This window comes from Typopeltis vanoorti, chromosome 2 (genome assembly GCF_054136105.1).
Source record: "Typopeltis vanoorti isolate ZY-2024b chromosome 2, IOZ_Tvanoo_1.0, whole genome shotgun sequence".
In the NCBI taxonomy this organism is placed as follows: domain Eukaryota; kingdom Metazoa; phylum Arthropoda; class Arachnida; order Uropygi; family Thelyphonidae; genus Typopeltis; species Typopeltis vanoorti.
Genome location: NC_143550.1, coordinates 57,655,641 through 57,681,969, shown reverse-complemented (window position 1 = coordinate 57,681,969; position 26,329 = coordinate 57,655,641). Strand labels below are relative to the sequence as shown.

Sequence of the window (26,329 nt, the reverse complement as noted above, 5' to 3'; positions counted from 1 at the left end):
ATAGTTGAACATTTAACAAGTTTAAAAGAAAAATTGAGTTCTTATTTTCCATCACTTAACACTGAACAATATGATTGGATTAGAAACCCATTTATGGAAACTTCAAGTGATTTTGGTTTAACATTAACAGAAGAAGAAGAACTGGCAGCTATATATATCCACTGATCGTGGATTGATGATTAAAGATAAGGAATTGTCTCTTGAAGCCTTTTGGATTTCTATAAAAGAAGAATATGTGTCAATTGGCAACATTTTACTACAATTTTCAACATCATATTTATGTGAATTAGGATTTTCTACCCTCACCACAATTAAGTGTAAAAAGAGAGGAACTCTTCAATGTATTGACGAGGAAATGAGAGTTTGCCTTTCAAATATATGCCCAAACATTGAAGCAATCTCTAGGACACATGACTCATGTTTCTCATAAACACAAGAATGAATAAACTTAAGGTATGTTTCATTTTATTTTTTTTTTATTGCATTATTTTTTTTCTGTAATATTTGACTTAATTATTATAACATATTTCTCAGAAATTTGTATATAGCACCTACAATTATTTGTAGGATTTTAAATGCGCCCCGACTTCAAAAAGTTTGAGAACTATTGTTTTAGACAAATGAATGTGAGAATAAGAATGATAAAAAAAAATGCTGAATATATTTTCTCTGTTCTTGAATTGAATAGGACACTCATTGCATGATGCAAGGGTAGTTGTGAGCATATGGGGATATAGCTACTAATGCCAAAACATTAAAAATAAGGATATGAGCAATTTTTGTCATTAGCTAGCTCTTCTTCACTAAATGTTATGGCATTGGTTGACAGATCATGTTGGAGTTAAAGCAATAGAATTTAGAGGGTGTAGTATTTTTCAGAGAAGAGAGAGAGAGAGAGAGAAAAGAGAATGGGGCAACAGGTTGTTGCTTGAGATGGCACAACAATTGCAGCTAACAAGAGTAAAAGTTCATTAGAAAGGCTGAGATAGTTGATGCTATCTAGCATGAAATAAAGGTCAACTGGGCAAAATATATGCAGTTGATTGTTGCTGTAGGTGAGAGAATTTAAAGGAAGATGTGGAGGATATGTATCAACAAATCAGCTTAGTGAATACAAAGTAAGTAGTTATTATGGAATACTTGAATGATGTGGACATAGATTACAAGGAGAAAATGACACATGGGAGGGAAGGAAATAGAAATCTTGCAGCTACTAACAGATAATTAACATTATATATGAATCTCAAATGCTATGCATATAGAATCCCTGATCCTCTCCAACTACCCAACACTCTGTATCACTTCTTAACCAGTTCTTCTTCCAGGTATGCTGTTGAGGTCACTGCTCCTTTTGGTAATTTAGATCACAATATCATCCAGGTTTCATCTCTAGTGAAATGTCCTCCCCTCAGCCATTCATAATCTTATGCCAAGTGAGAAGATCTCTGAGACTTTTATTCCTCATTTTCATGGCCAGACTCTTATTTCCATTCTCCAATTCCAGATAGTTGTTATCTAGTTGCAGAATTATCCATGTTGAAATGGAGACCTTCATTCCTCACCCTGTTCAGAGTAACTATACCCAAGCCATGGTTTTGGATATAGTGTAGGTATAGTGCATCACAGATTATCATAAATAGCTTGAGACAAAAAACTCCATCCTCGTTTGCAGCCTTCATTTTTCTCTCAAAACTTGCATATCCATCATTAATAAAATGCTAAATTTCGAAAACTCACCACCTCTCTCAATGGTAGTCATGCCTTCTGGTCTCTCACAAAATCTGTTGGCTACAACTTTTGTCCATCTTTGCTTCCACCTCTTTCTCACTCAAATGTACAAAGATCATGTGAAAGAAAGTGAAAAGATTTTTTGCTGGATATAGAATCCCTGATCCTCTCCAACTACCCAACACTCTGTATCTTCACCTAAAGATGGGGCAACCCCCCCCACCAGAATCATTCTTCTCATCCAACATCAGCATAGATGATCTAGGCAAACTGTTTCCTTCTTTACTAAAACATGCTTCTAGTAATTGCTGGTCCTGATTGAATCCCACCAGTTGTACTCGAGACGTACTCCTGAACTAATACCATTCTTAAGCATCTGCACAATATATTATCCTCAGCTGGCATCCATTCTACGGTATGGAAGCTATTTCCAAAAAAAAAGATAAGTGTCTACCATCAAACTATTAACTTGTTGCTCTCACCTCAATGTTGTCTAAAGTAATGGAGAATACCATCAACAGTGAACTTCAATACCTAGACAAGTCTCAACTAATTAATGACCACTAATATGGATTTCATCAATCAAGTTTCAAAGCCATTCTTCTCACCTATAATCACCCATCTCTGAACTCATGCTGTGAAAGGCTGGAGAAAGTGCTGTTGCACTTGCCATTTTATAGAAATTTCTGAGGCCGTTCTATCAAATGCGTTAGAAATTTCTTGGAACTCTAGAACTCATCATGGATGGTCTGTGCTGATTGTAGCCAGCACAGACCATCCATGATAAGTTTTAGCGTGTCACCCATCTTGACACTCTCCTGTCCCTGTCAGTTATTTTTGGCAGCCACCCTGGGTGTTTTCCTGCACTAAATGATGCCAGAACGTCTCCATTTGTTGATCACATTGCCAGTCATTGATATTTGATGCTCCAGTTGAGCAGCAATGCCATGTTTGGACATGCCAGCAACATGACAGCCCACGATGACACCTCTCTCAAAGTCACTGAGTTCACATCTTATTGCCATACCACCTGTATTCAATTGCTACGATGAAATACTGCTTCCTACTATCTGTACACCAGTTTTTATGTTATTAACAAACAAGGAATGTTCCATAACTTCAAATAACAGGGGTGTCCAGACAATTATTGGTGGATAGTGTATATAAATGGTAGTTATGGTCTATATGTTTATACTGTGTATTTTCCATAATTATGGAAAAGATTATGCAAAGAATAATATTTCTCAAGAAGAAACATGGAATTTTTTTTCAGTCACTTAACTTGAGGCCTCCATATACTGTATATACACACATATATATATATATATACATACTAGGGGGACTCCCCCCCCATGATGCCTATGACGCCCCCCCCCCCGTATTCTGGACGTAGGCTGGTTCTCCTTGAATTCTGATGATTCAAATTTTGAAAACTTGAAAGGGGAGTCCCCCCCCCCGGTGCCTACAGCACCCAATTCCCCGAGTTCTGGTACGCCAGTTCTAGAATTCCGATGACTCGAATTTTGAAGACTCGAAAGGGGGTCCTCCCTCCCCCTTTTGAGTCTTAACCCCCCGGCACAACCCCCTCCAAGTTCCGGACTGGTAGGCCGGGTCTCCTTGAATTCTGATGACTCGAAATTTGAAAACTCGAAAGGGGGATCTTCCCCCTGGTGCCCACAGCAACCCCCCCCTGAGTTCCGGACTGGTAGGCCAGTTCTCCTTGAATTCTGATATGACTCAAATTTTGAAGACTAAAAAGGGGGTTTCTCCCCCATCCCAGTGCATATGACACCCCCCCCCCCCTGAGTTCCAGACTGGTAGGCCTTGAATTCTGATGACTCGAATTTTGAAGACTTGACACTCAGGGTAGCCCTGAGTTTCAAAACTTTTCAAATAACTTGACAAAAAACGTGACACAAAAATGTTACAAAAAAGCTTATCATTTTATATTATAGAGTAGATATATGTATATATATCAGTAGCGTCACCTGCCCATTTCAGTTGGGTGTGCTGTCATGTGGCTTAGGCAACCTGCAATACAAAATTTATGTCAATTGGACCGTATGATTCTTGCATTTTTATTGATGTCTGAGTTTTAAGAATGCACAGCACATCAGTGCTCATTGTAATTGGTCCAGTGCAATTACTTGTAGGATAACTTTGAATACTTTAATTTATCAATTAATTGTAACTGAGTCTGCATAGAGTGGGGAACAATGTGTTTATTTTAAGATATATTAGAAAAACAATGAAAGACAATGCTATATTTGGTTGGTATATTTAAATTACTCAAAGGTGCAAATATAATAGTAAATTTGGAAGAGGAGGACGAGGCTTCTGCAAAAGCTCAGACAGAAAACGGGACATTCAGTAGATCATTAATAGTTTTCCATTGTAAATATTAACAAAAAAAGTTATAAATTATTTATAGAAAAATATATATTAAAAACTTGTGTATATCAGTATCCTGAACACGTCAATGCACACTTCACACACGCAAAACAAATGAAACTCAGAAAGCAAAAACAGCAACTCATGACAAATGATAACGTTCAATTGGATTGGTTGACAACAATCAATCTATCACATCCACTGATTTCTGGGTGCAATTGTCTCAGTGCACACCTTGCATCACCTTCTGAGTAGTTTAAAATCACTGGAACACTAAGAATTTGACCCACTGTGCCTTCTGTACTTCTGTTCAAAGGGCTCAAAAATATCTGTATTTGTGACCACACACCAAGACTATTTATGCGAACATGATGAATTGTTTACGTTTCAAAAAGCCTCCTCTTCATAAAGCATTAGTATATTGTGTTTAATTTTAGGAATCACTGGATGTCAGAAAATAATTAGGGGAGACTTTAACAGGAATAAATGCAAAAATATAACATCAGTGGCATTGCTATTCCTTGGATGTGCATCCCACACCTGGAATATATGTCCCTGATATATATATATATATATATATATATATATATATAATTTGGATTAGAAGATAGACAGATATCAAAAAGTGGTTTATGAAGGAGTTGAGTCCTTTGTACAGATGGCAGAGTGGGTCAAATTCAAAAAATATTATATAGGAAATAATTTGACAGAAAATATTCAGTTATTTACTGATAATGCTAAACTGGGAAGAGCAATGGTAAATGAAAACGATGCACAGATCCTGCAGGAAAACCTAATTCCCAACCAGCCATGACGTTTATAGATGTCCAGCTAAATCTGGATACGATTTATTATTATTATTATTATTATTATTATTATTAACAACTGACCTCCATGGAGTCAGAGACTCATCGTGGGAGGCGCATGCTATTGCACACAATGTTCATCCAACTGTGCCTTAAACAGATTCAATGTGTCTGCATTCACAACATACACTTGGACAATGCATTCCACTCACCAACCACTCTCCATGCAAAGAACAGGCTCCTGCCTCTCTGTTCACACCCTCTTTATACAGTTTCCATCGATGACTTCTTGTTCTACCTCCCACTCTCCCATTCTATGAAAAATATCTTCCATGTAAACCTGATAACAACCACTGACTAGCTTATGTCTCCCCCCTCTTCCTCTATTCACAAGGCTTTGCAACATACATTTTCTCAATCTGTCCTCATACTCCATATACCAAAGACCACTGACAAAATTTGTGAATCTTCTCTGGATCCTTTCCAACATATCCTCATCACCACGAAAAATCCAGTGACCAAATGTGTGCACAATAATTCATATGAGGCCTAATAGAATGGCATCATAACTTCTTTATTTCTGCATGTCAGGATCCTCCGCATCATTGTCATTGATGTGAAGACATCATCCAATATGATGTCTTCACAACTTGTGAAATGTGGCCTCTGAATTTCAGGCCCTTGTCCACTACAACTCCCAGATATCTCATCTCCTCTACTTCTTCTAAAGTTTCTAAACCAAATGTATACTTTGCATCCTATTGTTGCTTACCAAATCTCAAAACCTTCACTTTGCAACATTAACACTCCTCTAAGGCCATATCATCAGATTGAGTTTGAATTGCTCTCCCCAATTTTGTATCATCTGCAAACAGCTGCATATCACTATTTAAACCTATCCCAATATCATTAACATACAAATTGAACAACAATGGTCCCAAAACTGAGTCCTGAAGTATATACCGCTAGTGACTTTCCTCTTTTGGGATACTGCACCCCATTATACAACTTTCAGATATCTATCCGACAGCCAGTCACTGATCCAACTCAGAAATCTATTATCCAATTCCATCTATTTCAATTTATATAACAGCTTGTTGAGTGGCAGTCTATCAAAAGCTTTTGCAAAATCCAAGTACACCACTGTATATGAATGTCCCCTGTCTAAGGTATTTGTCACTTTGTAATAGTACATAAGTAAGTTTGTAAAACATGATCTCCCTTTAACAAATTCATGCTGATAACCACAGAGAATTCTGCCTAACCCATTTCTGTATCCTGCTTCTCACCAATCTCTAGTAACTTCACCATTACTCCAGATATACAGATTGGCCTATAATTTGGAGCCACAGCCTTGTCATCACCTATATGCAGTAGAACAATTTTACCTTCTTTCCACTCCCTTGGAACCTGTGCTGTTGTAAGACTCTTAATAAACAGCCATGCCAATGTTACTGCCAATTCCTTGGAACATTCCCTTAAGACGCATGGTGATATCTCATCAAATCCTATTGCTTTATTGACATCAAGGCTATTTATTTCCTCAAATACCTCCTGCTTACTCACAATTAAGCCATCCTCTCTTATGTCCTCTACACTTAAGTTCCTCATGATTCCACTCTGATCAGGATGAAACACCCTTATAAATTAATCAATAAATATCTCAACAATGTGTTCTGTTACCATTCTACCATTTTCATCATCTTACCGTGATCATTCTTCCTTTAACATGGATAAGAAGTGCCGTTTGGTCTCACTATGAGGGTGGTCTGAAAAGTTCTTGTCCTAACAATGAAAAAAACGAATTTATAATTTCAAAATCATTTTTATTTTTCAACAGAAGTTCAAAATCTCATTCACAATTACATTTTCTGATGACATTATCAGATCTGAAACTCTTTATCTTCATGTGCTCTCCTTTACATACTGCCTAAGATAGTTTGTGAAGTTGTCTCTCAAGAAATTCATTTGCCTTATTCCCAGATGCTATTTTTTCATTCCAATCTATACTGCCATAGTTAAAATCACCCATATTAATCACCCTTCCCTTGTTCACTCACCTAACTTTCTTATATATTTCTTCATCACCTCCCTCCACATTTCCTGACCTATAGCAACATCCAACTAGATATCTCTTCCTGTCAACGTCGACCTCACACAACACTACCTCAGAATGATTGGCACTATTTCCCTCTTTCATGTCAATCTTATGTGGAAATAATTCCACTGCTGTCATCACCATCACTTTCCCCCATCCCTCCACCTTCTTGTCCTTTATATCCTTGTGAAAAACACTGTACCCTTCCATATTTATTCTTGTCAGGATATCACCTTCATTCAATGATGTTTCACTTATTCCAACAATTTTGGACAAACATACTCAATCAGTGAACAATTTCATCTCCTTTATTTCTGATACTCTTGACATTTGTAAATAAACATAGCAGTTCACTTATAGGTCTATAATCAGTCCTACTGAAGCCACTTGTTGGATGTGATTTTTCCCACCATGTCTGCCCTTGCCCAGTCACCTTGATCACCACTTACCCCATATATCCCCTCAGTCTCAGCTCCACCACTCACATCCCAATTCATTCATGAGTCTTTACAAATCATAAAACATTAGGGAAGAAAATTGTTAATTAACACATTTACTCCAGGATGTTTTGTTCTGTACTAGTACCACATAAGGCACAACACACATCCCAGTGTGAATGTGTTAAAATAAAAATAGTATTTATGTCTTAATTGTACTGAATTATCATTGTAATATCATGTACACGTTCTAAGAGTAAATTGATGATAGTAATGAAAACAAAATTAGCAGTTCCTAAAACAGTAAAAAACGAATAAACTAAATAAAACATACTACAAATTCTCTAGCTGAATGAATGCAGAGATTATCCTTATGTGATTAATATTTGAAATCCATCTTTCCATTGTTTTATCAGTAACTAGATTGATATTCAAATTGCTAATTGTCATCAGCATTTCTTACAAACGACTTTTATATTTTTTTGCAAATAACTTTAACTTACCTAGTATTAATTCTGTTATATGCTTTGCAACTTACATAGTCTTCTCACTTTCAGGGATTTAAAATTAGACAATGTGCTTCTTGATCATGATGGTCATGTCAAAATTGCTGATTTTGGAATGTGTAAAGAGGGTATAATGGGAGATAAGACAACAAAAACTTTCTGTGGAACTCCTGATTACATAGCTCCTGAGGTATTACATAAGCTATCTTATATTTTCCCAATTTTTTTTGTATTTTATTCTCTATTCATCATTATTGAGATTAAATCTTCGTAATAAAATATAATTGTGCATTACTATGGCTTTATGAGATTGTTATGATTCTAGAAAGTAGTTCTTACATTGTTAAATTATGTGGTCCTCAGGCTAGTTGGAGCTATTTAATAGTTAGGTTTTGTTTAGCGAAATGCATATGCCTATTAGATCAGTGTTTTTCGAAATGCGGATCACAACCAGCATTTTATAAAATGAAATATTATACAAAATATTGGCATTGATCTCACAGGATTTCACAGATGTGACAGAATATGATATCAGAATTGATGTATATGAACTAGACATTCAACATATTGAAAAATATCAATATGAATACATCAGTGGGAATGGATGGAATGTCTGCCTGTGTGCTATGTGAATGTGAAAGAGCATTGGCATTGCTTCTGATGAAGTCATTCATCTTAGCTCTGGCAAAGTTCTAAGGGAATGGAAAGAGGATAAGATAGTTCCTTTACATAAAGATGGCCCCCAAGACAGAAGTAGCAAACTACAGACAAATTAGTATATCAGGAGTGGTTGTTAAGGGTTGTGTCATCTCACTACTCCACCAACCATTTTACCTTTAACCAACTGGAAAAGTTGGTTAAAGGTAAAATCCAGCAGCAGGATACAATACCCCTATCGTGGATAGCAACAGCATAGCTTTCTGAAGATAGGTCCTGTCTTAGTAAATTTATTCACATTTTATAATAAAGTGACAACAGAATTTGGATAAAGGAAATAGCTGCATTACGATACTGATGGAATTTACAAAATGCATTCATTTCACAGAATACCTTATGGAAAACTATTACAAGTTAGAGCAAATGAGAAATGGATATGAAACCAGTAACATGGATTGCGGGGGGGGAGGGGCTGACAGACAGACAGACACCAGAGAGTAGTATAGGATGAGTAGGATCTAGGAGAATGAGGATGACTAGTATGGTATATTATATTCAGGAATCTGTATTAGGGCCATTACTCTTTAATTTGTATATCAACAATATAGGGAAAGATTTAAAGAGGGATATTCAGTTGTTTGCTGATGATGCAAAACTGGGAAGGGCAATAGTTGATAAAAGTGATGTAGATATCCTGCAGGATGATTTAAATAAATTGGAATTGTGAGAAAAGGATAATGATTGTCAATTAAATGTTAGGTTATGCACTTGGGTTGATAAGGTTGCATACTGTGGACCATTGACAGTACTAGGTTCCAGGAAATTGATGAGGCTAGGGACATGGGGATAATGGTGGACAGAGAATTAGAGAGTTGAAGTTCAGAGGGCATATTGCAAAAGTTGGTAAAATAACTCAGATGATTACTTGGTTGTTGAAAAACACATTAACAAGTAAAGTTGAGATTATCTCTCTTTATAATTATTATTATTATTATATCACACCTCCAGGGAGTCCAAAGACTCATCGAGGAAGGGCAGCAACTCTACAACTCTTTATCTCACTACTCCACCAATCTTCATCTAACACCAACGCCATCTACCGCTGACTACCACCACTAGTGCTTTCACATAAATCACAAACATCCATGCCCACGGCTGAATTTGAACCCATAGCGTTTTGACTGGGGAGTGGATACGCTAACCACTCAGCCAAATGATTTGGCTGCATCTTGACTACTGTGTGCAGATTTGTTTACCTAGGTTTCTTGGGGATTAGGAGGTGGTAAAGAGAATCAGAGATGAGTGATGAATCTGGTGACAGGTAGTATGAAGATAGATTGAAGTTATGTGGATTTAATCAAGCAAACATGAGGAGACTTGATTAAAGGTTTCTGTTAAGATATAAATATAACTTACAAAATATTAAAGGAGTTTTATAAAATTGATGCAAAGGACATTTTTCAATATATGGCTAATAGTCAGAGAACTGGGGATCATCTGCAAGTTATGTAAGAGTGTGATTAGTAAAGTTATGTGGACTAAAATTTTTGCATGGAGAGTGATGAACTAGTGGAATGGACTGGATTGCCAGAATTAGTTGTGAGGGCCTGACAGTAAATGAGTTTAAGGAGTGGTAAGATACATTTAGCGTTGTGCATGAACATTAATGTGGTTCTTTGGATTCCATGAAGATACTGTATAATAAGGATAAAAGAACTGCCAGCCTGGTTGGCAGTTCTTTTATTGTACCTGCTCTTCAACCAGTAGGTTGTGGGTTCAAATACCACCATGTACATGGATGTTTGTGATTATCTTTAGGTGAAAGATAAATTTCATCATCCATTATGATACCACCAACCTGCTTATTTGGAGGCCTGAAGGGGCTTAAAAAAATTCCATGTTTGGTCTGTAGATCAGAGTTTGTGAACTATGTAATAAATAAATTAAAAAATGCAAAAATTATGTATAAAATTGTTAATAATGAAAAAAAAAAAATCCTTAATGCACAAATTAAGGATTAATGCAACAGGATGTTGCAAATGTACTGTAGGTTTACTAATAACCTTTAGTGGGTGGGAACCATAAGAAGAAAAAACCTATCTAATGGTAAAATGACAGGATTTGATGGTATATCAATTGAATTAATACAAGAAATGGAGAAAATTTGCATTTCGATGCCAAAAAAAGAATAATGCAGCAGAATGGAAAGATTTTAGAATAATTAATATCATATCCCGTGCTTCAAAATACTATTGAAAATAATAAAAAATATAATATTTTCTATAATTAAATGTAATTATATAAGTGAATGGCAAAAAGAATTCATGCAAGGAAAAAGAACAATTAATGCAATTTATGAATTAAAAACTGTTACTGAAAAATCAATAGAAATAAATAATAACACATATGCTTTATAGACTTTCAAAAAGCATTTGACACAGTAAGTAAGCTAGCCATGAAACATTAATAGAAATATTAAAAGACATTCAAATCGATACAAAAGATCTCACAATAATAATGGAATTATAGTGGAATTAGAAGATTTAAATTATAAACAATATTAAAAGTTTATTTTTCACTTGGTCAGACTATTATAAATTTAGTTTAATCCTTTATCCAAGTGTGTGCAAACAAAGTTTGCACCTGAAAGTATCTTCAGGACTGGGGTAAAGTGGTATAACACCGGGCAACTCCTTGGAAAGGTGGAGCAAGCTACCCACACTCCTAACTCAGTATCTCCCATAATGCAAAACACATCTCCTTGCGGATATGTATAATATTATGCATTAAGGGAAGGGCCACTACCCAGACTAGTTTCGACCTTTATTGAAGTCTCTTCAGTGGGAGCCAGGCCCAAGTGGAGATGCCAGGCAGAAGCATTAGCAAGGTCATCTTGCTTTGACCTTGCTTTCAGGCACAAACTTCGTTTTCACACACTTGGATAAAGGATTAAACTAAATTTATTATAGTCTGACCAAGTGAAAAATAAACTTTCAACATCTTTCTCTAAATCCAGAGTAATTTAATAAAAAGGTGGCACACCGTTTGGCAGCTCCGATAGGAGGAGATGACCCTTGCTAATGCTTCTACCTGGTATGTCCACTTGGGCTTGGCTGCCACTGAAGAGACCTCAATAAAGGTCGAAACTACTCTAGGTCAATAAAGGTCAAAACCTAGACTAGTTTTGACCTTTATTGAGGTCTCTTCAGTGGGAGCCAGGCCCAAGTGGAGATACCAGGCAGAAGCATTAGCAAGGTCATCTTGCTTTGACCTTGCTTTCAGGTGCAAACTTCGTTTTCACACACTTGGATAAAGGATTAAACTAAATTTATTATAGTCTGACCAAGTGAAAAATAAACTTTCAACATCGTTCTCTAAATCCAGAGTAATTTAATAAAAAGGTGGCACATCGTTTGGCAACTCCGATAGGAAGAGATGACCCTTGCTAATGCTTCTGCCTGATATCTCCACTTGGGTCTGGCTCCCACTGAGGAGACCTCAATAAAGGTCGAAACTAGTCTAGGTAGTGGCCCTTCCCTTAATCCATAACATTATGCATATCCGCAAGGAGATGGTTTTGCATTATGGGAGATACTGAGTTAGGAGTGTTGGTAGCTTGCTCCACCTTTGCAAGGAGTTGCCCGGTGTTGTACCACTTTACCCCAGTCCTGAGGATACTTTCAGGCACAAACTTTGTTTGCACACACGTGGATAAAGGATTAAACTAAATTTATTATAGTATGACCAAGTGAAAAATAAACTTTCAACATCCTTCTCTAAATCCAGAGTAATTTAATAAAAAGGTGGCACACCGTTTGACAGCTCCGATAGGAGGAGATGACCTTGCTAATGTTTCTGCCTGGTATCTCCACTTGGGCCTGGCTCCCACTGAAGAGACCTCAATAAAGGTCGAAACTAGAGTGGGTAGTGGCCCTTCCCTTAATGCATAACATTATACATATCCGCAAGGAGATGGTTTTGAATTATAGGAGATACTGAGTTAGGAGAGTTGGTAGCTTGCTCCACCTTTGCAAGGAGTTGCCCGGTGTTGTACCACTTTAACCCAGTCCTGAAGATACTTTCAGGCGCAAACTTTGTTTGCTCACACTTGGATAAAGGATTTAACTAAATTTATTATAAACAATATCAATAATGAAATAATAGATATCAAAAGAGGAATGCGACAAGGGTATATAATATCCCCTATACTTTCAATACATACCGTGAAATGAATGACCTCTGACCATTAAAATGAGAATAAAAATAAGTGGCAATGAAGTTAACAATATTACATTTGCTGATGACTTAGTATTCATAATGAAATCAAAAACATAATTATAAAAAATATGGTTGAAATATTAATCAAAAAGAGTAAGAATTATGGCTTAGTATTAAATACTGCTGAAAGCAGGCATTTGAGATGTGGTGCTATAGGTGAGCACTGAAGATTTCTTGGAAAGAGAAAAAAAACTAATGAAGAGGTATTGAAGTTGATGGGAACTAAATGAGCAATCATGGAAGACCTTTCAAAGAGAAAGTGTAAGATGGCAGAACATATTATTATTATTATTATTTCGGGCTACTCCAGGGAGTCCTTAGACTCGTCGAGGGAGGCACTAAACATCATGTCCACACAAATATTCGACATTATGACAGTATCTATCATACCTTGCCTTGAACTCGCTCACTGTCATAGCACCCACAACAGACTCTGGCAGCTTATTCCACTCATTTACCACTCTAAAATTAAAGAACCCAGCTCTAACACCCTTGCTAACCACACTCTTGCCCAGCTTCCATAGGTGTCCCCTAGTTCTCCCACCACCAGTCCTGATCTCAAAAATATCCTCTGAATCAATCCTATAGAATCCTTTTAGCAATTTGAATGTCTCAATCATATCTCCCCTTTTCCACCTATCAACCAGTTTCTGCAACCCACAAATCTTCAACCTGTTCTCATATGGTTCATTCCATAGACCTGCTATCATCTTAGTCACTCACCTCTGGATCCTCTCCACCTCCTCCCCATCAAGAAGGAACCGAGGTGACCGAATCTGGGCACAGTAGTCGAGATGAGGTCTTATCAGGGCTCAGTACAGAGGTACAATAACTTGCTTGTCTCTGCTCGTCAAGGTATTTTTCAACAACCAAGTGAGTTGAGCTGATTTAGCTACTTTTGCAATGTGCCCCCTAAACTTCATCTCCCTATCCACCAATACTCCCAAGTCCCTGGCCTCATCAATCTCTTGAAGTACAGTTCCACCAATATGGTATACTGCTGCTAATCTTTTCACCCCAAAATGCATAACCTTACATTTTGTCACATTAAATTGACATCCATTCTCCTTAGCCCAGAACTCCAATCTATCTAAGTCATCCTGCAAGACTTTGACATCTTCTGCATTCACTAACGCCCTACCCAACTTTGCATCATCAGCGAACAAATGAACTGTTCCACTTAGATCCTTCCCTATATCGTTAATGAACAAATTAAACAGCAGTGGTCCAAGAACAGAACCCTGCGGCACACCACTAGTCACAGGCCGTCTTTTGGGCTCTACTCCTGAATAAACTACTCTTTGATATCTCTCCATCAACCACCCACCTATCCATCTCACCAACGCTATATCCATTCCCATATATTGTAGTTTACGGATTAGAATTCCATGTGGTATCCTGTCAAACGCTTTCGCCAGGTCCAGCAGTATCACTGTAAACCCATTTCCCTTATCCAGTTCTGCTGTCACCTTGTTATAAAACTTGAGCAAGTTACTGAGGCATGATCTACCCTACACAAAGCCATGCTGTCCCCTGTACATTATCTCATTTTCATCAATCCATTCCTGTATTTTTCCCTTGACTACTTTCTCCAAGACCTTGACAACGACTCCTGATATGCTGATCGGTCGGTAATTTGCCACCATAGTCTTGGATCCTCCTTTATGCAGTGAAACTATTTTCCCCTCTTTCCACGCCTTTGGGACTAAACCAGACCCGAGACTCAGATTAAACAACATGGTCAAGGGCACTGATAATTCCTTAGCCGCTTCACGCAAGACCCGTGCCGGTATACCATCCAATCCCACAGATGTATTCACATTAAGGTTCTGTAATAGACTATTCACGTCCACTTCATTCATCACAATTCCCATATAAACTAATGGTTCCCTCATTTTTTCAATGTCACCACCTGGATGATATACTTTTGCAAAGTGCACGCTCAGTAACTCCACTATATCGACTGGTTCACTGACCTCCTTACCATCGTCATTCCTTAAAATCATTTTGCCATGTTCAGTTTTTTTCTTGCTTGCAGCATATTGAAAGAACTGTTTGGGATTCTCTTTTGCTTGCATAGCTAGTTTTCTTTCATAATCGGCTTTTGCTGTTTTTACCACACTCGTTACCCTTCTGGCCTGCACTTTATACCGTTCGTGTTCCTGCAGGTCACCCTTTTCTTTAAATTCCCTCCACAGTTGTTTCTTTTTTTGCAGCTCAAGTTTAATGGTGTTATTCATCCATTTAACCCCTACTTGTTTTACTATTCGGACCCTAGATATACAAACAGCCATAACCTCCTGTAAATGCTCCTTGACCACTTCCCATGCTCTATCGACGTCCAGCCCTTGCAGTTGTACATACTATGGCACTAATCCAAGCAATCTCCTAAGCTTGTCAAACTTGCCAGCACGGTAATTTCACATGTACCCTGTCTTAATCAAAAATTCCACACCTTTAGCCACCTCCCAAGTCAAGACCTTATGATCACTCTCACCAATAGGTGGTGTCGTGACGTTCTATTTTCATGTAATGTTCTAAATCCGCCATCTTGGTTCAAGTCACTCTTATCAATATAACACTTAATCGCAAATTGATCACCGATCCAAAAGTAGAGGAATTTATAATTATACTGCGCCACCCTATTTTTAGATTAGTCTATATAAAATAGTAGGATCAATTCTTAATTAAGTTAGCAGTCTTCTCATTAGGCCGAATCATTTATTATTATTCTACTTGGGGCACCCGCAAGATTCGAATTTTTTATGAACGGTGCAATAAAAGGGAATTCAGGCAAACACAATATTTAGATTAACAAAATAAAACATTTAATATATGATATATAACAAATACAAAAATTCTACTTTTAAATGAAACAATACAAATAACTTAATACATCTTGCTAAGTCACTCATTCCAATTCAATGTTCTAAACTTTAACATACAATTCACAGCTTCAAGATTACAAGTTTTCTTAACTCAAGTTAATACAACAAAACTTCTCATTTGATCAGTCTGCACATATCTATCAGTTGTACTTAATGTTTAAATTTACAGCAGGCACTAATCAAGGTAGACAATATTCCAAGCAATCTTATTTCGGACCTTGAACTTCTAAGATATGTTAATGTTAGAATAAACAAACAAGTATGACTACTCTTACCAGATACAATCTTCAATACATCAATTAATTGTGAGCACACTTATGAATTAACTTATTTACGTTAGCGGAGCACATTAATAAAAATTCTCCAACGATTTAACTGAACTACTGTTAATTGCGCTTCACTACTCAAAAAAAAAACACATCAATAAGGCACTGATATCTTTCCTTGTTTACTTTTCTCAAACTAGTTAATTTCAATATAATTCTTCTCAGGGCAACATAGTATTAAGACGTAATCCTAGACTAACTGGAACTAATCAGAATTTTTCATTGAATGTCCAGTTCTTTATTTATCCGGATACGGCATTAATTTTCCTTTACAACACAGCTGACTTCACTTGCAGCTAAGTATATGATTCACTATGTTTTGGCTCATTTCTAAACACTATTCTCATGAATTTCTGCCCTAGAGAACTTATAATTTTCTTCCACTTCCTTTGCTTGTATCCTACCCTCCTTTCCGTTCCGCAAAAACTTCCTCTCTTCTCTCTAATTAATAATCTTCTCTTTTTATATAATATCTTTCCTCTCCTTTTTGGTTCCAAGGTCACGCACTCTTCGACTCGTGTTGTTTATTTCATGCGTTTCCATGGCAACGCATGAACGTAAATATTTCGCTAATGTAATACAACGCTCTACTCTTACATAAGTGATTACATAACATTAAATTTTCACAAATAAGAATAAACAGAATATTTGAGCTACTTATTCAGCTTTTTCATTACATATAGAATTAATTATAATAATACTTTTCGTTACATCGTATATATATTTAAGTTATTATAAATTCTGCACATATTATTGCTTAACAAATTAATAGTAGGTTAAGTTTAGAATAAATATTTAAATAGTAATCCTTAATTAAGGAACAATAAATAATCTTTATACAAATTATGATTAATACATAATAAGCAATGTTAAATGTGAATGAAAAAAAATAAATTACACAACATAGTTTCATTCACAATTTAACACCACATATACCCTGTCTTAATCAAAAATTCCACACCTTTAGCCACCTCCCAAGTCAAGACCTTATGATCACTCTCACCAATAGGTGGCAACATGGTCATATTCATTTCAGTCAAATTGTGAGGTGCTATTACCAGGTCAAGCACTCTGACACCCCTAGTATTTTCAATTACATGCTGTCTCAGATAGTTATCCCTTAATAATTGAATAAAATCCATTTCCTTCCTCACATTTGTCCTCTCCTCCTTCCAATCAATGTTACCATAGCTGAAATCCCCCATAATAATTACCCTCCTTCCACTCATTTCACCAATTTGTTTATGCATACTATCTCCACCATCTATTCCATCACCTGGTCTATAGCAGCACCCAACTGTATATTTTATTCTGCCAGTCTCAATCTCACACCAAATAGCCTCAAATGAGCTCCTTTCACTATCCTGCAATACAACTTCAATTCTCCTTGGCTGCAGTTCATCAGCTATCATCAATAACACTCCTCCCCCCATTTTATTCTCTCTGTCCCTCCTAAACACACTATAACCTACACATTCTATCCCACTAACTATATCATCTTCCGTCAGCCATGTTTCACTAATGCCAATAACCTGTGGCCAGGAAGAGCCAATCAAGGCCAAAAATTCTTCCTTCTTGTTCCTAATACTCCTGGCATTAGTATACATGAAATGCAGTGATCCCTTTGTCCCACCCTTATCTTGATGCGTTATTCTAAATGTCCCATTCCCATTTTTTGTCCCTAGTGCTGGCTCGGGTACATTATATACATTTTTACACTCAACTGTCTCACTGAAGTTTGCATATCCACCCCTCCCCCTCCTTGGTAGTTCTAGTTTCCCTGGTTCTGCACATCCATTTTCACTTCATTCAGCAACACTTTTTCCAGTCTCCGCACACCCAGTTCATTCAAATGCAGGCCATCCATCTTGTATAAGTCCTTTCGCCCATCAAACTCGTTCCACACCACACTGTCTGCATAACCTGCGCATAATGTCATTTGCGATTATGGCCCTCCTTCTAAACTCCTCTCTGTCATACCGCAGCAACAGACTCACCATTTTAACTCTGTCACTCTTTTCTTTCGCTGCCTTTAACAATACTTTCAAGTCCTCTCAAAAAAAATGTATCACATTTCAATTCATTCGTACCCGCCACAATTATTAATTCTTTCACCCTCTGTTTTTGCACTCTAATACTCTCGCTTACATCCTTAAATTTCGTACCCGTAGAGTGTGCGAATATCTAAAGAGAATCAGCGAAGAAAACATCTCTTGAAATACTAGTAAAATTATAAGGAAGGAAAGTTAGAGAGAGAGGGAAGATGATTTCCTGGTAGATCAAGAACTTCTTGGGTTGATGATGTAAAGAAATGGATGGATAACAAAAGCTATTATGAGATCACAAGGATGACAGAGGAATGGACACTCTGGCATACCATGATTGCTAACCTCTAGATTGGAGAAGCTACTTAAGATGATACTTTGTTTAATACAGCACTTTCACCACATCTCTAAACATACACATTGGCCTGTAATTTGAAGCAGGTATGCCAAGGCTGCTGACATCTCACAGGAACATGCTCTTAAGACGTGGTGATATATCATTGAGTCTTCATTATTTTTTATTATTATTATGTAATACCTCCATGGAGTCAAAAAGACTCATCAAGGGAGAATGTGCCAACAGCATCGAACAAAAAAATCCCTTCCAACTACTAACTGCACTCAGACTTGCTTAACTTTTTGCGTGAGTCATTAGTAGGAGAGGCTCTATCAATCGACCAACCTTTGCTGGCTTATTAACTACAATGTGTATCCTCTCAGCACACTTCATATAGTTAGCTGCCATATATGTGATCACCTCATGTTCGCTCTTACCAACTGAATGGAGACTTGCATCCCATTCACAATCACGTCCTCTAATGAGATAATCTGATATTAAACTCTTGATCATCAAGATTCTTACATCTATATTTTAAATGTACTGCAGAAGGAGAATATTGACTGCATTAACTTCCATTTCCCACAAGATGCTTTCGTATTCACTTGCTCTTGCTTGTTATTTTATTATTATTATTAACACTAGAACCACCATGGAGTCAAAAGACTAACCATGGGTTGTACACACCATCACACACAAAAAAAAAAGCTGTTCAAGCTGTGCTTTAATCTAATTTAACATTTAATCTGTATTCACCATACTGTCAAGCAATGCATTTCACTCTCCAACTACTGTGCAAAGAACCTGCTCGCTCACTTCCTTGCTCACACCTTCCTTATGCAGTTTCCCGAATGGCCTCTTGTTCTACCCCCCCCCTACTCCCATTCTGTGAAAAATTTCCTCCACATTAACCCGATAACAACCCTTTACCAACTTAAAGGTCTTAGTCGTAACCTCATGTTTTCTCCTATTCACAAAGCTCTACAAAATGATTCTTCCAATTTGTCTTCATATCCCACATCTCACACCACATCACACCAATTGCCATCCGCATGGTTAGCTTAGTGGCTGTGCACTTTGCAACCATATGACTGGGGAAGGAGTGTCCCAGGTTCGATTCCCATCAAAGACGTGAGGAATTTGAGGGTCTTCCTCAGCCATAGCCAAGTTAGCGGGTCTTGGGCAGTAGGGTTTTTTCCGCCAGTTTATCTGGCATTTTTTCATCCCGTAAGCAGGCAAACCGGCCCAGTGAATACACATGGATCTACAGCCATAAATACTTAACTCTCCATGAGGGGGGGGCTCAACTCACCCCAGTAGGGACAGGGGAGAAAAAGGGAGGAAACTCCATACGAATAAATAAATAAAACACCAATTGCCACCTTAATCAGTGTTCTCTGAATCCTTTCCAATATACACTCATCACACCATGAAAACCAGGGTACCAAATCGTGCACAATAATCCAAATGAAGCCTGATCAAGGCCTTATACAATTGAACCATAACCTTTTATTTCTCCATGAAAAGGTCCTCCAGATCATTGCCATAATCTGATGTGATGACTTATGCAGTATGACCTGTGAACTTTAGGTCCTTGTCCTACACCACTCAGAGATCTCTTGTCTCTCAATCTCCTTCAAAATTATCCCACCAAGTCTGTACTTTGCATCCGCTTCTTGCCTACCAAATTTCAAAACATTACATTCTGCAACATTAAACTAACAGGACTGCTCACTTCTCCACTCATACAATCTATTCAAGTCCTCCACAGCATTTGCTTGACTCCTCCCAACTCCCAGTTCTTCCCAACTTGCATCATCAGCAAACAGGTGCATGTCTTCAATTAAACATTCCAAAATAGCATTAATACACAAGTTAAACAATATTGCCTCTAAAACAGACCCCTGTGGTGCACTACAAGTAACTTTCCTCTTTTGGGATACCGTACCTCATGCAAAACTTGCTGATACCAATCTGACAACCAGTTGCATATCCAACTTGCTAATCTAGTATTCAATCCCGTCTGTTCTAATTTAGTTACCAACTTGTTATGTGACAGTCTATCAAAACCTTTATAAAAATCTTAGTATACTATTTATTATAGTAGAACATAAGTAAAATAGTAAAACATGACTTCTCTTTAACAAACCAATGCTGACAATCACAGAGAAAGCTGTTGTTATCAACTCTCCTCCATTTCTTAGCTCTGGCCAACCCTCCATCACCTTAATCACAACCCCAGATATACAGATTTATAATTTGTAGACCTAGTTCTAATCATTTGTGAAGCAGAACAATTTTACCTTGCTTACAATCTTTTTTGCACTTGTGGTGTTGCAAAACTCAAGTTAAAAAAACCCAAGGTGGATGCTAACTCCTTGAAACATTAAGCTTAATGTTCCAAGTTATTTAAGCTTACTTAACTCCTCATATACCTCTTGCTCACTCACCAGTAAGCCATCTTTTCCCATTTTCTCTATACTTGAGTTTCTCATGATTTCAGACTGATGAATTGCTAACTTAATACCTCAACCGTGTTCTGGGAAGCAGTTACCAATCTACCATATTTATCTATTAACATCATGTTGCTATAATTATTCTTCCTTCTGCTTTTTACATATAAATAAATTCAGGATTAGAGATAGATGTTGAAAATTTTTTTAACCTGGTTATACTATAAATTAAAGATGCCAATAAATTATATTCTTGGTTTCATCCTTTATCCAAGTGTAAGAAAACAAAGTTTGCATGTGAAGTAACTTCACGACTGGGCTACTTGTATATTATTTTATTATTATTATTATTATATGGGCAACCTCCATGGAGTCTGAAGACTCATCGCAGAAGACCCGATCTATCCACACAATCTATCATACCTCGCTTTGAACCCATTAACAGAAAAAGCACTCACAACTGACTTTGGCAACCCATTCCACTCATTCACAATTCTCCAAGCAAAAAATCAAGTCCTCACACCCCCACTAACCACCTTTATTCAACTTCTATGGATGACCCTCTTGTTTTGGTCCTTCTAGCCAAGTGCCGAAACATTTTCCCTGCATCTATCCTATAAAATCCTTTAAGCAACTTAAATGTTTCTATCATATCCCCTCTTTTTTTTCCTATCAACCAACTTCTGCAATCCACACACATCTTCAATTTATCCTCATAGGGAACATTCCATAAGCCACTTGCCTCTAAATCCTCTCCATCGCTTCCTCATCTCCAAGAAACTCAGGGGACCAGACTTGAGTACGGTAATCCAGATGTCGGCATATCAAGGCCTTGTAAAGAGGAATTACAACTTCCTTTTCTCTACTTGTTAATGTGTTCTCCACTAGCCAAGTAATCTTATGGGCTACCTTAGCAACCTTTGCAATATGTCCTCTAAACTTTAACTCTATGTCTACTACCACTTCTTGATCTCTAGCCTCACCTGTTTCCTGGAGTGCCATGAATAATAAACAGCTTGTAATCTTTTTATCCCAAAATGCATAACTTTACATTTCTCCAAAGCAGGTGAGTTTGTGTGAAGGCACCCATGAAGCAAGTGAGTGTGAGAATAACTAAGTGAAGAATCTAGTCTCTCCGGTAAAAATATTGAATATGGTAGTCAATTCAGAAAGCAAAGGTGGGTGGGAGAATAAAGGGATGTTGCCAGTTTCTATATGCTAATACCAGAAGTATCAGGAACAAGAGAGAGGAGTTTTTGGCATTGGTTAGTGCAGCCTCGCAAAAAGATATAGGTATTAGTAAGACTTGGCTAACAACAGATGATGTAGTTACAGGGATTGAATGTGAAGGGTTTAGCATTTTCAAGGAAGATAGGATGGGGGAGGGGGTATTGCTGATGATAGCAGATGAATTGCAACCACAAGGAATAGGAGACAAGCGGGAGGGTGGCTGTTCATTTGAAGCAGTCTGGTGGGAGATTAAGACCAGTGAGACAAAATATACAGTTGGTTGTTACTATAGACAAGAAAGTTCCACAGATAATCTGGAAGATTGCTTTGCCAAATTAGTACAATGAGTACAGGTCAAGTGATTATTATGGGGCACTTCAACTATGGAAGGAAGAAAGATCACAGACTGGAAGGAAGAAGATCACATGCCAGAAAGGAAATAGAATTTATACACGTGCTGAGAGATAATTGCTTAAGACAATATGTAATGGAGGGGACTAGGGGTGGGAGAGTATTGGACCTGGTCACATGATCAGAAGAGTTATCCATAACCAAGGGGACAACATTGCCTCCAATTGGTGAAAGTGGCCATGCAGCCTTGACTTGGGAGATTTTAAAAGATGAGGGATATTCTTCCAAGAATTGCTATTTGTGAAACTACAAGCAAGTGATTATCACATGCTTAGAAAGAAGCTTAAATCTGTACCATGGCATAAAACACTGCAGGGTATGGATGTTAGTAGTGCATGGGATATAGTTAAGGGTAATCTAGAGCAGTGTTTCTCAACCACTGGGCCATGCCCCGGTACCGGGCCCTGGCATCAATTATACCTAGCTGCGAGACGTTCTCTTGAATTTTCTAAGAGGTTCTTTTTGTAGTTTTGTAAGCATTTTTCATGAACAAATATTTTATAGTGAAAATATTCTGAAGAGAATAATATTCTTGAATGTGTCAGAAAGCTCAGACCCAGAATGCTTAAATAACATCTGTGTAGTAAATGTCAGTGACAAAGCCACATATTTTTAAACATGGAAGTATTTATGAATGATGGGGAATTTTCAGAACATCAAAATTTTTCAACATTCAGGAAAGGGAATACTGCTGTTTATGACCAGTCATAAAAATTGCCTGCAAGCCGATTACAACAATGGGCAGCATAGCTTCTGTTCTCAAAACTGAACAAAATAACATCTGTGTTGCAAATGTCAGGGACCAGTCAGCAAGGAAGCAGAAAGAAAATTTTTCCACTGAAATTGAAGATCAAGGCAGTCTGTATCCAGTTCTCAAATCTAGTAATACTGAATACTGTTTTTTTGCAAGTTCGCATTGCAGAGTGTAAGTTTTAATGTGAATAAGAGACAAGGGACTTTGTTTAATTTTGGTGTTAAGAAATCTCTTATTGAAGGTGTTTGTGATGAAACAAATAGTGATTCATCCACCAAGCGTATAGAGCGATCTTCAGGATATATAAAAGGATGGGAAAACTACCGGCACACAGAAGAAAAAGTCTGCATTCACTTGTAAATACATGGACAGCTATTTAAAATTTGGTTTCATACAATGCCTTCACACTGACCAGTTGCCACGACTTCAATGTATCATTTGTGCTACTGTTCTGGGAAATGAAGCTATGAAGCCATTGCGACTTACCCAACATCTCAAAACATTCCGATCTAGTCAACAAACCCATTGAATTCTTTATGCGTAAAAGAGATGCACTTAAAATAGAAAAGAAAATTATTTCCTAAGCTTCAACCACTGACACTTCACTTCTGACGGAATCCTATTTAATGTCATTACAGATAGCTAAATGTAAAAAAACCGCATTCCATTGGTGAAGAACTCACTAAGCCTTCTTTAATTTCTGTTTGTAAAGAAGTATTAGGCCAGTCTGCAGCAAGTAAAATGAAAGACATCCCATTGTCAAATCATACAGTTGAAAGGCAGATATCTAATATGGCAGAAAATACAGAATCACAACTCATTGAAAAAATCTAAATTGTTTGCATTACAACTGGGTGAATCTACAGATATTCAGAACAACAGCATTTTACTTATGTATGTACGATATATTGACCATGATGAAAGTGACATGAAGTAAGACATTTTAAGTGTTTCTGAATTACCTATGCACACTAGCAGCAGTGAAATTTTCAAAGTTTTAAATGGTATCATTGAAAAGAGAGTGGTGTCAAATGGAAAAATTGCATTGAAGTTTGTACTGATGGCGCTGCCTGTTTTACAGGTAGAAATTTAGGTTTAATCACTAAAATTAAGGATATGGCGGACAATAACCTGGCCAACAAAAAATAGCACCTGAGCTTAATGAGGTCCTGTCTCGATCTGTTAAAATTATTAATTATAAAAAAAAAACAGTGCTTTAAATACAGGACTGTTAAAAGCATTGTGTGATGAAATGGGCTCTGATAATCAAAATCTTTTTTTCTATTCGGAAGTTCATTGGCTGTCCCATGGTAAATTTCTCAAGAGGTTATATGAACTCTGAAAGGAAGTTGAGCTGTTACTAATTGATAAGAAAAGTGACATCTCCCATTATTTTCAGGATAAAAATTGGGTAGCCAGGCTGGCATATCACAGCGACATATTTTCTTACATAAACAAGTTCAATTTAAAACTTCAAGGTCCAGATACAATGATATTTATTGCTTGGAACAAGATCGAATCATTCAAAAAGAAAAACGAAACTCAAACTCTGGCGTAACATGATTGCAGAAAGAAATAATGAAATGTTTCCGTCTTACTCAGATTATATTATGGAAGCAGATAATTTTTATTCACAGAATTCAGTTTCAGATATTATTGCAGCCCACTTGAAAAGTATTATCTTGAACATGAGGATCCCAGATGGAAAATATGTGGATTGTGAACTCCCTTTGTTGAACACAAAGAGACAGCCCTTTCCCATAATGAAATCCTTCAACTTATTGAATTATCATCAGACAAAGGACTGGAAAGTACTTTTAATTCTATGAGTAATTTGAAATTCTGGATAAGAATGAAAAATGAACATCCAAATTTACATGAAATAGCAGTGAGATTTCTTCTTTGTTTTTCCACCACATATCTTTGTGAAACTGCATTTTCTGCCATGACTGCTTAAAATGAAACAGAGGAACCACCTGCAACTTTCTGGCTGTCTCCGTTTGGTTATCAATTCAATTCATCCCAGAATTAATAAGCTAACAGACAGAAAATAGCAACAAAATTCTCACTAGTCTAACTAAAACATTCAAAAACTCAGTTGTAATAAAATAAACTAAGTTTAACTTTTTCAATAACTTATAATTTCTGTGTTAAAGTGCTGTGTTATTTAATTCAAAATATTAATTAGTGTTGAAACTAGTGTTTAGAATTGAGTGATTCATATATTTCTATTTATTAAATTACATACTTTGCATATATAAATATTTGGCATGTGTATGTGATAATAAGTGTTTTGCCGATAAGTTGACATCCTTCTGCTGCCTCCTCTGCTCAGCTGACTTCTGTGGTGTTACAATGAGTTACAATGCATAAATATTTTTCTCACTACCATTTTTTTCAAACCAACATCATTAAAATCAATTTAATAATGAATAATCAATTTTACACTGAATAATATTATAAATTTTTGGTGATTTTATATTTGTCAATATGCCACACCATATACATAAGTGTACTAATACTCTTTATGATTATGCCATAATTAATTATTAATACTTATGTTAGTTTAATGTACGAACTTTAAAAAAAGTTGGAAAGTTATTTACGAGTACATTGTTGGGACTTGGCCCTCATCTTATAAAAAAAGAATTTACCAGGCCACAGTCTCACAAAGGTTGAAAACCACTGTTTTAAAGGAAGTAGTATTAAATTGTATATCTAGGGTAAGGAGGATTAATCGGGTGGGAGTTAGATGAGTGAATAATATCATTAAGCATGAGCTGCTGAAGAAGAAAATACTGTGGATGGTATATAAAGAGAAAGGTGACTGGCAAACTCATGAACAGTACAAGGCTCAGGCAAGAAAGGTGACGACAATGGCAAGGAAGGCAGAATCAGATTATGAGAAGAATTTAGCAGAGCAGGCCAAAGGCTTCTTTCGTTATGGGGCAAGGAGACAGAAGTGATAAAATAGTTGAGTTATT

The 26,329-nt window shown here is 36.9% G+C and overlaps 1 protein-coding gene across 1 annotated transcript in view; it reads left to right on the top strand.

Annotated features, from left to right (window-relative positions):
* Positions 1–26,329, top strand: part of LOC150109061 (protein kinase C, brain isozyme-like) — a 689,445-nt gene that overhangs the window by 449,711 nt on the left and 213,405 nt on the right. Inside the window, exon 12 of the mRNA XM_090405188.1 lies at positions 8,018–8,156. Coding sequence (XP_090261314.1) covers positions 8,018–8,156 — 139 coding nt within the window. The remainder of the gene's footprint in view (positions 1–8,017; positions 8,157–26,329) is intronic.